The 12,378-nt window shown below is 36.9% G+C and overlaps 1 protein-coding gene across 4 annotated transcripts in view; it reads right to left on the minus strand.

Moving 5' to 3' along the window:
- The window catches only part of CEP112 (centrosomal protein 112), a 310,297-nt gene that overhangs the window by 153,584 nt on the left and 144,335 nt on the right, over positions 1–12,378 (minus strand). For all 4 annotated transcript variants that reach the window (XM_079798269.1, XM_079798270.1, XM_079798271.1 and 1 more), the window contains one exon: positions 11,885–12,067. In XM_079798269.1, coding sequence (XP_079654395.1) covers positions 11,885–12,067 — 183 coding nt within the window. The remainder of the gene's footprint in view (positions 1–11,884; positions 12,068–12,378) is intronic.

Below are 12,378 nucleotides of genomic sequence, written 5' to 3' on the forward strand. Positions count from 1 at the left end.
TCCTTCCAACCAGGGGTGTACTGTCTTCTATGCTGCACAGCCTTTGGTGTGTGGTATGATGTGCCCTGTCTGTGGTAAAGGCAAGCTTCCTTTCCTCTCTGTTGATACAAATCATATCGCCCTCCTTTATGACAGATGCACAAGGCCTGTCCCCAACAGCCTCTAAGCTGGAGCGGGGGATTGTTTCCTTTTTAATATACCAAGGTCTAGCATGGTGCCTGGCACAATTAGGAGCTCAACCGATGATACTAAAGGAATGAATGAATATTACAGATGTGGAAAATGATGACCAGAGATAGAAAGTGGGTGACTCGGGTTGACAGAGCCAGGAAGTGGTGGAGCCTGACCTCACGGCAGCATCTCTGCCTTCACACTGGGAAAGAAATGGGTAACAGCATCTGGGTCCAGACTTTAATTATGATCTATATGCCAATGACGTCCAAATGCACTTTTCTGGAATCTCGACCTACATATCCAACTGCCTGCCTGACACATCTCCATCTGGATGTTTAAGATGTAGCTCAAACTTAGCTTGTCAACAATGGAATGCTTGCCTTTGCTTTTATTCCCTCCTAATCATCTCATATTTAATACCACCATCTATTAAGCTGCTCGAACCCAAACTTGAAAGAATTCTTCTCTGCCTCACTCCCCACACCTAACCCAGCAGCAGGTCCCATTGATTCAAATATGTATGTCATACAGAAATCCAGGACAGGACACAGCAGCCACGATGGCCTTTTAAACATCTGAGTCAGATCACACCACCTTACTGCTTAAAAGCCTCTAACTATCTTTCAATCACATTTAAAATCAAATCCAACTCCTCAAAGGCCCTCCCTGCCCTGCACCTGCCACGCTCATGCCACACAGGCCTCCTTTCTCATTTCTCTAACTTCTCTAAACTGTGCACACCCAGTTTATCCTCCTACAGAGCCTCTGCCCCCATTGTTCCCTCAGGCTGGCTGGCTTCCCCCTCATCCCCCCGCCACAGCTTAGACAGCACTTCCTTGGAGAGCCTTCTCTGGGGGCAGCTGGCACAATCATTTGTCCCTGTGTCCCATCTCTCCACTCTACTTCTCCACCTACCAGCACTGCTTCCCGATGCTCTCTGTTCCTGTGGTTCCTGTGTGCTATCATCTGCCTTCCCCCAATTCAAGTGGATATTTCTTTGGAGCAGAGGACTAATCTGTCTTGGTCTTTGCTGTCCCCACAGCAGGAATCCCCCTTAAGGCCATATAGGCCACGCCCTACACAACTCTGGGGCCACACCAGGATGGGAAAAGCACCTCCTTCGGTGTGCAACCGGCCCCAGGGCCTGGCACCAAGCAGCACTCAAAAAGTCTTAATTGAATAAATAAATCTAGTTGAATAAAGTCTACATCTTAGGCAATACTCCATACAGAATTCTACTCAAGTTTTACAGATAGAAAAACTTACGTTGAAGTAAACTTGATTTATATATTAATCAGAGAGTCACAATTATACAGATGTTCAAGTACAGAGTTCCATTTTGTCAGTATCAATATGGAACAATGAGATTCAAATTGAAATCCTCACTTTTGAATTGGAGGATTTTTTTTTTTTTTATTTTTTTTTTTAGGAAATACCAACTTTATGGCATTAGACCTTGATGCTCACTGCATGTCACTAGGGAAGGCTGGAGAGGGAGAAGTACAAGAGTGCGTGTCTCCACATTTCCCATAGTCTGACCAGCATCTGCACGTCTGCATTTCTCAGGGTTGACTTCCACAGTGAGCAGAACACACTGTACCTCCCCAACTTATGGCTTTCGTCTACGACAGCTCTGGCAGTCGTTTTTGAATAATTGAAGAACAAAAAGTTTTCAACCCTCACACTCTACTTCTCTCGTGGTGCATGCCAACATTACTTTATCTGGAGCCATTATAAAATTTGCCCAACAAGTGAGGATAGCATTTACATTACAAAAAATGTTTTCAGAAAACATTTGGTGAACACATGCATTTTGTACATTAAATGACATTTTTGCAAATAACAAAATAAATAAGGTTCCACTTGACCTTAGGGATCTGGGGTTTGTTTCATTAATAAATACTGACTTAAAGAGCAAACTTAAGATGAATGAATCACTAGTTTAATTTTAACCTTTTTAAAGACCTGCACTTTCAAGTACTTCTACTGGAAAATTCCTTTGTTTTGAAATGCTAGGCCTGGCTGGACTATTGGTTCCATGTTTACTGAAAGCTCCTCTGGACCACAGAGTGATAATACACACACATACACCTCAAGACTAATGCTGCACTGTAAAGGCCCCCACCAATAAGGAAAGAGACCCCAGATCCATGCCACATACTTCAGCCAACTACATTCTCTAAGTAATTAATTCATTAACTCACTTTCAAATATAACTACTAAGTTCAGACCTTGATTTCACATCTCAACAAATCAAAATGAGCCAGAAAAATACTGTACAGTCTCAAACCCTACAAGTCTAATTGTGCATTGTTTCTTTCTGATTTCTTGTAATCTCTCCCCAACCTCCCAGTATACAAATACCCAAAAGTACTCGAGAATCAGATAGTAATTTAAGATAATTGTTCAAACAAGTGAAGAAAAAGAATTTTCATTGAATTTTAATATTTGTTTCAACTGAAAAACATTATCTCAAGTTTCACATTAATCTACCAATTTCAATGCTTTAGGTATCAACTTAGGCCAAATTTTATTACTGAAAGTTATCCTCCTGATGACAATATTTTTCAAATGTATTCTGCACACAAATGTTAAGTAGTTTGAAAACGAACTATTATTTTCATGTAATGCAGACTATTATTTTCATGTAATGCCTCGCTCTCTTCCTCAAATAGGAGTTCAAGGTCTCCCTGACATCAATCCCTGTCATTTTTTTTTTTTTCACGAAAAACACTCAGGTGTTAAGTATCTTTAGTTTCATGCAACCAGGCATGATTCCAATTAGTTCTGAATGGAAGACAGAATGACAGTGTAATAAGCTTCAATTTGCCAGCCCTTTGAACATGGGATGATATCATCATTTGGCCAATCATTTCTTGCATTTGGGCTTCAACCTCTCTGTCACAAAAAATCACCTCGAATATACAAATAAAGACATCAGAGATGTCCCTTAGAGAACTGGCTGAGTCAGAAAGCCAAAGATGACTTTTCGAAGACATCAAGGAAGGAGAGTTATTCACCCAGTATTTCCTTAAAGGTAATTTCTGCCAACATTTTTAGTAATTACACTGAGGCCAGGGTGAAGAGGAGAAGCAAGAGCAATATGCTAAAAATAACTGACGGGATTCTTCCTCATGTCAATGGGACTGACATTCAGCCTGTGGAATAAAGATTTATCTCTGGGGTATTTTATATAAAAAATGAATTCATCTGAAAACTTTCCATTTTAACTAAAATAACTCTAGAATTAAGCCAAAATTACATCAACATTAATTTGTTTTTGAGGATTCTAAAAGAAACATGTTTTCTAATTGTTCCTTGTATTACTACCAAGAAAGTCTCTATGCTTGAACTTACTTGACCTCACTTCTGAAAGGTTTTTGACTAGCTGTTGTCATGCAATGAAACAAAATACATGGGCTTCTTTAGGGGGAAAATACTGACATTGAGGTCTTTGAGACTTAAAGATTCATGCCATAACATGAGTGGATCATATGTAATATTCCAAATTAATATGTGCCTATAACAGACCTTCACCCATAAAAACCATTCACAACAAACCCTATTCACCAGTACTAAATGCAAATTCCTATGCAATTTTTATAGAGACTAGTATGGTAGACCTCCACTGACCTAAAAGCTTACTGGAGTCTTACTCAGGACATACCTTCTTATTTCAGTAACTAGAGAGGCACAGTACACAGATTCGTGCACCGGTGGGGTCCCTCGACTGGTCAGTTGAACTGTCAGACACTTAACATCTTAGGCTTTTGTCCAACCCTTCATTCCACTGTTCCACCAGCTGCTATGATGTGCACTCCCCACCCGGGGGAAGACGCTCTGACTGGTAGGTTAGCTTGCTGCTGGGGTCTGGTTGATCGGGATTGGGCAAGATGGGCCAATCCCGTGGTCCCTCCCTGGCCCTGATCGTGCACCAGTGGGGTTCCTCAGCCTGGCCTGCGCCCTCTTGCAATCCGGGACCCCTCGGGGGATGTCCGCAGGCCAGGCCGAGGGACCCCACTGGTGCACGAATCTGTGCACCGGGCCTCTAGTATAGGATAATGTAAAAACATAAAGCAAATCCATTTCAAAAACACATTCGTTTTTCCATTCTATAAATTCTGAAATCTGTGGGAAAGAATTCTATTCCAAATAAAATGTTAAGAAATATATAACTCTTCAGAGTTTAATTAGCCCTGGCTCGTGGCTTTGGAGAAAGATTCAAACTATTGGTGGCAACTTGATTTGGATTTATATGGTCTGAGTTATGGGTATCAGTATTATAAATCTAGCAATGTACTAACAACCCAAAATTGAAAACGTAATGGCATTTTTACAGAATAAATGAAATTCAGAGACAACGAGCTCATACTTAAGCAGGCTTATGGGGCCTGGGCCTTTGCCTTGAGTCTCAGCTACATTAACTACTAGTTATATAACCCTGGGCAATTTACTTAGGTTTTCTGAATCTTTTCCCGATAAACTGGAAATACATGTGGTCATCTTCTGACCCATGTAAGATGGTCAAAACAGAGTTTCCATGGGAAATACAACCCTGATAGGGTACTGGTAAGATTGAATGGGATGATACAATGTAATGAATCTATCAGAGAACATGGCACACAGGAAGCATATTAAATATTTGTTGTTGCTGCTGTAAACACATAAGTGTAAAAATTCAGTGTGGTTCTAGAAGGTACTGCTTACTAAAACTGGAACGCAAGCAGCATGATTCATTTATGACTTTGCAGCAACACCAAGGATGGCAAATCACCAAAAGCAAAGCAAATTGCGATGGGAATCTCAGCATGGGGAACAAAGAGCACCAGTTTATGCCTCCATGCTAGGCAGAATTGCACATAGAACCTTGTTCCTTTTTGCCATGTCTGAGTCTCTGAAAAATCTAGTCTTTCTTGAGAAAGGCTGTGAGATAAAGAATACTGCATTAAGATTAGTTCTGTGACCTTGGGCAAGAGAATGTCCTTGAACCACAGGTCCTTTATCTGTAAAGTGAAAATAATTGGATGTGCTCATCTCTTTAGATTACTTAATCTGACTAACTATTGCTGGATGCTTAAACACTAGATACAGCTAGAAGCTCTTTGTCTGGCAGAACATACTGTGTACAAAGGTTGGTATTCCCCTGCAGTCTCCCCAATTTTCACCACTGCAGTTATCACATTATATCCCCTACTTTCAGTATCTCCAGCATTGAATTATTGCTCCTTCAAGAACAATATTAATATTTCTAAGAAACCTATTGAGTAGAATGAGAACAAAAGATAGATTTTTAAAGCAAGCATTATTAATTGACATGAGGTTGCTAATTCAAAGGGAATACTTTATATGTTATTTGGAAGGTTTGCCTTTAAAAAGAATATTCTTTATCTGAAAGTGGACCACATGCCATAGAATGTGGTTTCCATGGTAACTGCCACATTTGAAAAATATGCACAGGACTAAAGATACACTATATAATACTTCTGCAAATGGATCATTCTTAGAGAAATCAGTTTCTTGAGCTCAGCCTGTTTTTTGTGTGTGTTTTTTGCTTTTTAAACGTAATGTAATTTTCTCCACGATGAGGAGCAAGTTGAATTATTTAAAATAGTTTAATTATAGGTATATATGCTAATCTTGTGTTTATAAGATGGAAATAATTATAGAATTATAATGGAAAAAGAAAACTGGTGGCCTACAAAAAATGTAAACTTTACCTGAAAGGGCATCTTCCTATATTTTCTCCTAATTATGTAGCTAAGAAATAGTATTCTTATACATAGTAATACATATAATAATATATGAATATAATATATATTATTGAATTCATATGTAGTATTAGACACATCACTACTAATAAAATGAGATCTTCCCATCCATGCATCTATGTCTAAACAGGAGAAGGACTTTGGTCCTATTTGGAAGATTCTGTATCCCTATGCTTTTGATGTCAGAAAAACAATATTTCCCCACAGGCTTTTAAAAGTGGCTTAGTCAGGAAAACCTCTATATATTAAATGCACACAGAAAGTTCTTGGGCTTTCTTAATACTATGCATTCCGAGGATGCTATGAAACTTCATCTAAAGAAAATAAATTAAAAACTGTAATGTGTGGTTTTACCACAAGTCCATTATTTGTGAAATAATAAAATGAATTGTTCAAAACATTTTCCCACCAACTCTTCTAATGTCTGTCATTAAACAGATGAAAAAGGTGAAGGGATTAACAAACAAACCCAGAGACACAGACAACAGTATGGTGGTGATTACCAGAGGGAAAGCGAAGAGTGGGGAGGTAGAAGAGGGCAAAGGGGGGATAAATGGTGACGGAAGGAGACTAGACTTTGGGTGGTAAGCACATGATTCAGTGTGTAGATGATGTATTACAGAACTGTGCACTTGAAACCTGTACGGCTTTATTAACCAATATCACCCCAATACATTCAATTAAAAATTTAAAAAAAATGTACATTGCAGCAAACCCCACTTAATACTTAAAACCCACTTAATTCCACTCCTCTTCCCTCTAAGACAAATAACGCAGGGTGCCAGGGGATGAGTATCAAAGCGTGGTGTGTACACAGCTGGAAGGCCAGGCAACCACTCTGATGTGACTGTGGTGTCGCTAGGGAGAAGCAGGGAACACAAAGCAGGGCTATGCTAACAGCAACAGCCTCATTACATGTTGGGGGGGGGGCAGTGGGGGGTAGTATACAGTTTACATAGTTTGCTTTATCCAAGCAATCAGTCCAGTTTGACCCAAAGAAATAAAAATATTTATTACCTCAAAACCAAACAAATGCTATTAGTGAATAAATATTGATGATGAAATACTATTTTGGTTATGTAGGTAGGATGTGAACCATTTCAGTACTGGTACAAATATTCTACACTCCTGGACCAAATTACCACTTGATTTTATTATTTCATATAGTTTTCCATAGCATTAATCCAGAGGACAAGAGGATCAGAGATAAGAGAGAGAAAGTACCAACACACTTGGAAATTAACATCAGGACATTAACTTTAAAACCATTTCCAAGCTTAGCCACGTTCCGAGTTTTTCCTTCCTCCAGACATTTTGTAAGTTTCTGGAAGTAATATAATAATAGTGCTAGAGTTTGCTAGGCTTGTGACTTAAAATATGCTTTCTTTTGATTTAAGTATCTACAAAATTGGATCTTTCAAAGTAGCTGTTGTTTGATGTTGAGAATAACTGAATTCTCAATAAATTAAAAGTATGGCATATAAAAATAAAACCTAATAATTATATTTTGTGAAAGTAATTAAAGAACCTAAGGTTTTCCCACCAGATTTTAATTCCAAATGTTTTAACACATAGAGAACATAATCAGTTATATTAGTCAGTGTCCTTTAAGTCCCATATCAAAAATTTCTCTCTAAATAGAGAGCTAGGAAAAGAAAAACATGAACTGGTATGATTTTTTTCATTAGATAATTAGAATCACACAATTAATCACGTTTCCCTTTTTGCTATGGCTTCTAGTCAAGCTCAGAGCTCAAACTTGTACTTAACTGAAGCATTTTTTAAAGTATGGATTTTCTGATGTGGTTAATATCATTTATTGCTTAATTATTTTCAATTATATTTTACCTGTCTAAGCATGTATTTATCATAAAATGCTGCCTCTCAAATGGTTTTTGAAAGTAGCTGGCATATAAAGAAATTAAAATCAAGTATTTTCAATAGAAAAATGCTTCCCCCAAAAAGCCCAGTGTTCAGAACATCCATCTTGTTAAATTCACCCACACTCAGTTTATTAATGGAGACTTTGATCTTGTACCCAGATTCCCAAGTTCATGTGAAATAATATTATTGAGATATAATTTCAAAAATATTTTAATTATTTTAAAATAATTAAAATTTAGGTTTCACTTTTTTGAAAAACTTTTTGGTAAACAGAAGAGAGGAAGAAAAGCATTTCTGAAAACCCCACGTTTTAGAATCAGTAATAGGTGCAGCCACTTACTGTGAATCAATATGGCAAATTCAAGGTGATCTGTCCACTTATTATGTAAAAGTTGTTCCTCTTAGAATCATAATTCCCAATTTAGGGAATCCACAAAGGCATTGAGATGCCAATGTCTGGCAAGACCCCTTTTACTAGATACAAAATCTATGTTTTCAGATGCCACTACAATCTTCCAGTCTGTTGTATCTCATCTGCATTATACTGATGGTGGTTCACAGTGCAGCTGTGGTCCCCTGACTCCTCGATTTGTCTGTACCTCGCAGACAGCTGTCCTAAGATGGTGACACCACCTCTGGGGCAGATCACAAAGGTTCTCTGTAATAGTCTCAGACACTTTGGCAACAAACATAAAGATCAAGCATTCTCTAAATGGTTCAGGGTCCTAAAAGAACAATGAAGGGATCAAGGAACCTATGTTCTGTTTTTATTCTAATTCAAAGGGGTAAATTGTAGAAATTCTTTTACTACATTGCAGTTCAGTAGCAAAGCAAGAATTACATGCAGAACTATCATGTTAGAAGTTTTCCTAGAAGAATCATAATGAAAAAAATAAGTTCTCTTTGTATTAAAAACATGATTGGATCAATCTAATCCTTCTTCAAAATGATTTCAAAAATAGGGATCTGACAAATGAGAAACTGAGGTTGTGAATTTCTGTGTTGATATCTACTGATCTAGATGCTTTTTCTTAAACATTATGACCTTAAGTAGATACCAGACTAAACATCTTGTATGAGGGTGGTAAATTTAATGTGCATTTTAGCAAACCACAGCAGTGAAAATCAAGGTATATGACAGAAATATAGTATATGCATAGAATTAGCTAAATGCACCAAATAAAATGAAGGGAATGGCTAATAGCCCTTGGTTGCATTATTCTATCTTATCATTTCTTTATAACAGAAATTACTTGAATAACAACCAACCTATATATAGCATATTCACCAAAAAGTACTTCCTATTTGATATATATGATTCACCTTATGGTAAGTAACTATACTTTATAATAATGATTTTATTATCAATATGCAATATATCAAACCTTTAGAAAGGCCAAAAATATACCATATATTTAGTATATAATTTTTCATATACTATATGTACTCAAGAATCTGATGGAAGAAAAGCAGCAAACAAAGCCATAGTATCCACGTAGCTATTCCACTGGTCCTCTGTGGTTCAGTATTTCAACTAGTCCTTTCTACAAAATGGCCTCCATTGTTAACGGAAGCAGTCAAACGTGAACTGAAAATCAAATCTCTCTGGAACTAAAATTAAAAATCAGACAATCCAATATTTAAGACATCTGTGTTTGTTCTGCATCAAACCACAAAATAGTGACTTGAGAAAAGATCTATTTTTAAAAATACATGCCCACTTTGTCTTTTGAGATCTAGGAATGGAATTCAGGACTGAAAAGGCATTATACATGAGATTATTTAGAGCACAATCAGGACAAGATATATTTGGGGAATTTAGGACTTATCTGAAGGAAACCTTGAAACAATAGTCTCAAAAAATAACCAAAAATAATTACAAAGTATTATCATTTGGGCATATATGATAAGATTTTTAAAAATATAACATTGATAAAGTTTTTAAAAAACATATTCTCTAAAATTAACGAAGTATGTAACTTACATAGTAACCCTTTTCATTTTGGTCACGAATGCATTTAGCCCATTTCCATTGCTTTCCAGCATTCCCAGGACAGCAATTCCAATTGTTTCAAGAAAGACGCAAAATATGAGGAATATAACCCTATGTATAATATAGCATTTGAAGAAGTCACATGGTCCTCATACTTAATATTTCAATGAGAAGAAATTCAATTAATAATCTTATTATACTGTCCCTTATTATACTGTCCCTTAATTATACGGGACAATTCTAAAATTTCCCTTTTGTTACCATTGGATGGACCGCACCCTATATATGGCAGATACGATATATGCCAAAGTCACAGAGATTTCCTCTAAATTTGGCTGCCACTTATGTTGGCTTTCTACAACACCACTAAAATAGTAGTAAGTGATATAAATTAATGGATTTTATTGTATCAATTATTCAATTTTACTTGGCACACAGGCACCACACTGACTACAACTCGAACATCACAGAAGACAATGGTAGACTTAGCATCATCTTTGAAGGAGAAATGAATTTTGAAAATATTCTTAACAAATTGTACGCTAACAATAAACATATCAGCATAGATTTTATAAAAGCTGTAATTGGCTGGTGGCAGAAATATAATACCCATTGATTTCCTAGGAACTGCTCGACTATTCTGGTACTCTGGCTACTAAAATGACTACATACTTAGTCAGCAAACCCCATAAAACAAGTTGAAAATAATTTTCCTGTAAATGTAGATTACTGACACACAAAAAAGCCTGTGCTGAGTATATCTACATTGCCCAGTCATTATCCAAAAGTAAAAGACTCAAGGTCAAATGAAAAATAACCAATAACTCCCATTCTTTGCTTTACTGCCTCCCACCCTCCATTCAAGAAATTAACATCTGTTTAATCAGTCAGATTTTCATGTTTAGATAATTATAAATTTGTTTAAACACATATTAAAACAAATGAAAGGTTTACTTCATTGTTCAAAAATTATGTTATTTGGGGAGGAATAATAACTAGGAAGAAGCTTATGTGTGGTATGGATAATATGGTTAGTTTTTAATGGGAAAAGAGCTATTTCAGCTTAGTATATTATATGGTTGTATTAGAAAAGAAAATAATCTCTTTATTGTCATCAATTGCTCTTCAATTTTTCTTCAATAAAATTTCACAGTAATCTCCTCAAGAGGATACACTAAAGGCCTTTGATTATATACAGGGTGGGGCAGAAGTAGGTTTACATTTATGAGTACATAAAACACAGTTTATTCTTATATTATTTATTAATTATTGCATTATTTCCCATATAAACTACTGTAAACCTACTTTTGCCCAACCCTGTGTACCCTATAGAATGCATTACACTACAAAGATACACGCTCAGTAAGATTTTTTTTTCATCTGAAATTTATAAAGATAATTTTTCATGCTGACAGTGCACATTTCATCCGTAAGTTTGAAGAGTCAAATGCTACCACAGCTGGGGGTTATTCTGCCAAATGGCTTCCAACAGGGACGACAGAGATGGAGGCTAGGAGGCATGTGTATGTGCACGAAGGAAAAAGCAACAGACCTGATGGGAAATAGCCTTTCGCTGGAGTCATTTTTATCAATTACCATCTGAGTGATCTAATCAAATATAGAGTCTAATGAAAAAAAAGCAACACTAGGAAGCAAAAGCAAATATTAAAACAGCTGCTTGATTACCTACAGAGATTAAAACAAAAAGCAAGGAGTGAGGCTGATATATTTCATAGGGATTTGCTAAGGCTGAGGGGAGGGGTAAGGGGCAGATACCTTTAAAAAATCCATCATGAAAGGAACTGAGACAAGATTATAAAGAAGGGGCCAAGTTATAGCACACCATGGGATTTTTAATCTGGCTACCTGTGGTTTCTGTGGTTAAAGCCTTATTCATCCTTAAAACAAGGGGGGGGGGGAGGAAAGAAAACAAAAAAAAATCACATTTATATGTCAGTTTTGCAAATGATCAAACAGCGTGCGTCAACAAGAATAATAAGAAAACATGAAACGCTGATGACTTTTTAAAAAGATGCCCGTTTTATCAAATATTATTGGTAATTACCTGTGAATCTCGTTTCTTGAACTCTTGAATTTGATTTTCGTGCTCCATATTGGCAGCGCGAAGCTGTTTTTCCAGGTTTTCAATGTCCCGTTCGTGGTCTCGGACTAGGCTATCCTTCTCTGCGTTATGCTGCTGTAATAGGTGCGTCTTCTCCTGTTCATGCTCCAGCTTCAGCTCTACTATCTGATTGGACAATGAGGAGGACAGTTCATCAACAGAACATCCTTGTCGTCATGACAACTCATGGACAGCTTAATTTTTCCCTAATTTGACCAAGTTCAAAATTTTATTTTTGCGTCATTACTACCTCACCCTTGAATACTCTCATTTGGGGGGGGAGGAAGGGAAGGGTTTCCCCAAATCTCCTAATATTCAAGACAGTTGGGCATATTCAGTAAATCCTTCTGCAATCTGTTGACACAAATGCCTGAACATTGAAAAAAAATTATGTTGAATGCTAGGTATTTCCTCCCCATGAATTCGGTATTACTGAT

Source organism: Cnephaeus nilssonii (genome assembly GCF_951640355.1).
Source record: "Cnephaeus nilssonii genome assembly, chromosome: 19".
Taxonomy (NCBI): Eukaryota; Metazoa; Chordata; class Mammalia; order Chiroptera; family Vespertilionidae; genus Cnephaeus; species Cnephaeus nilssonii.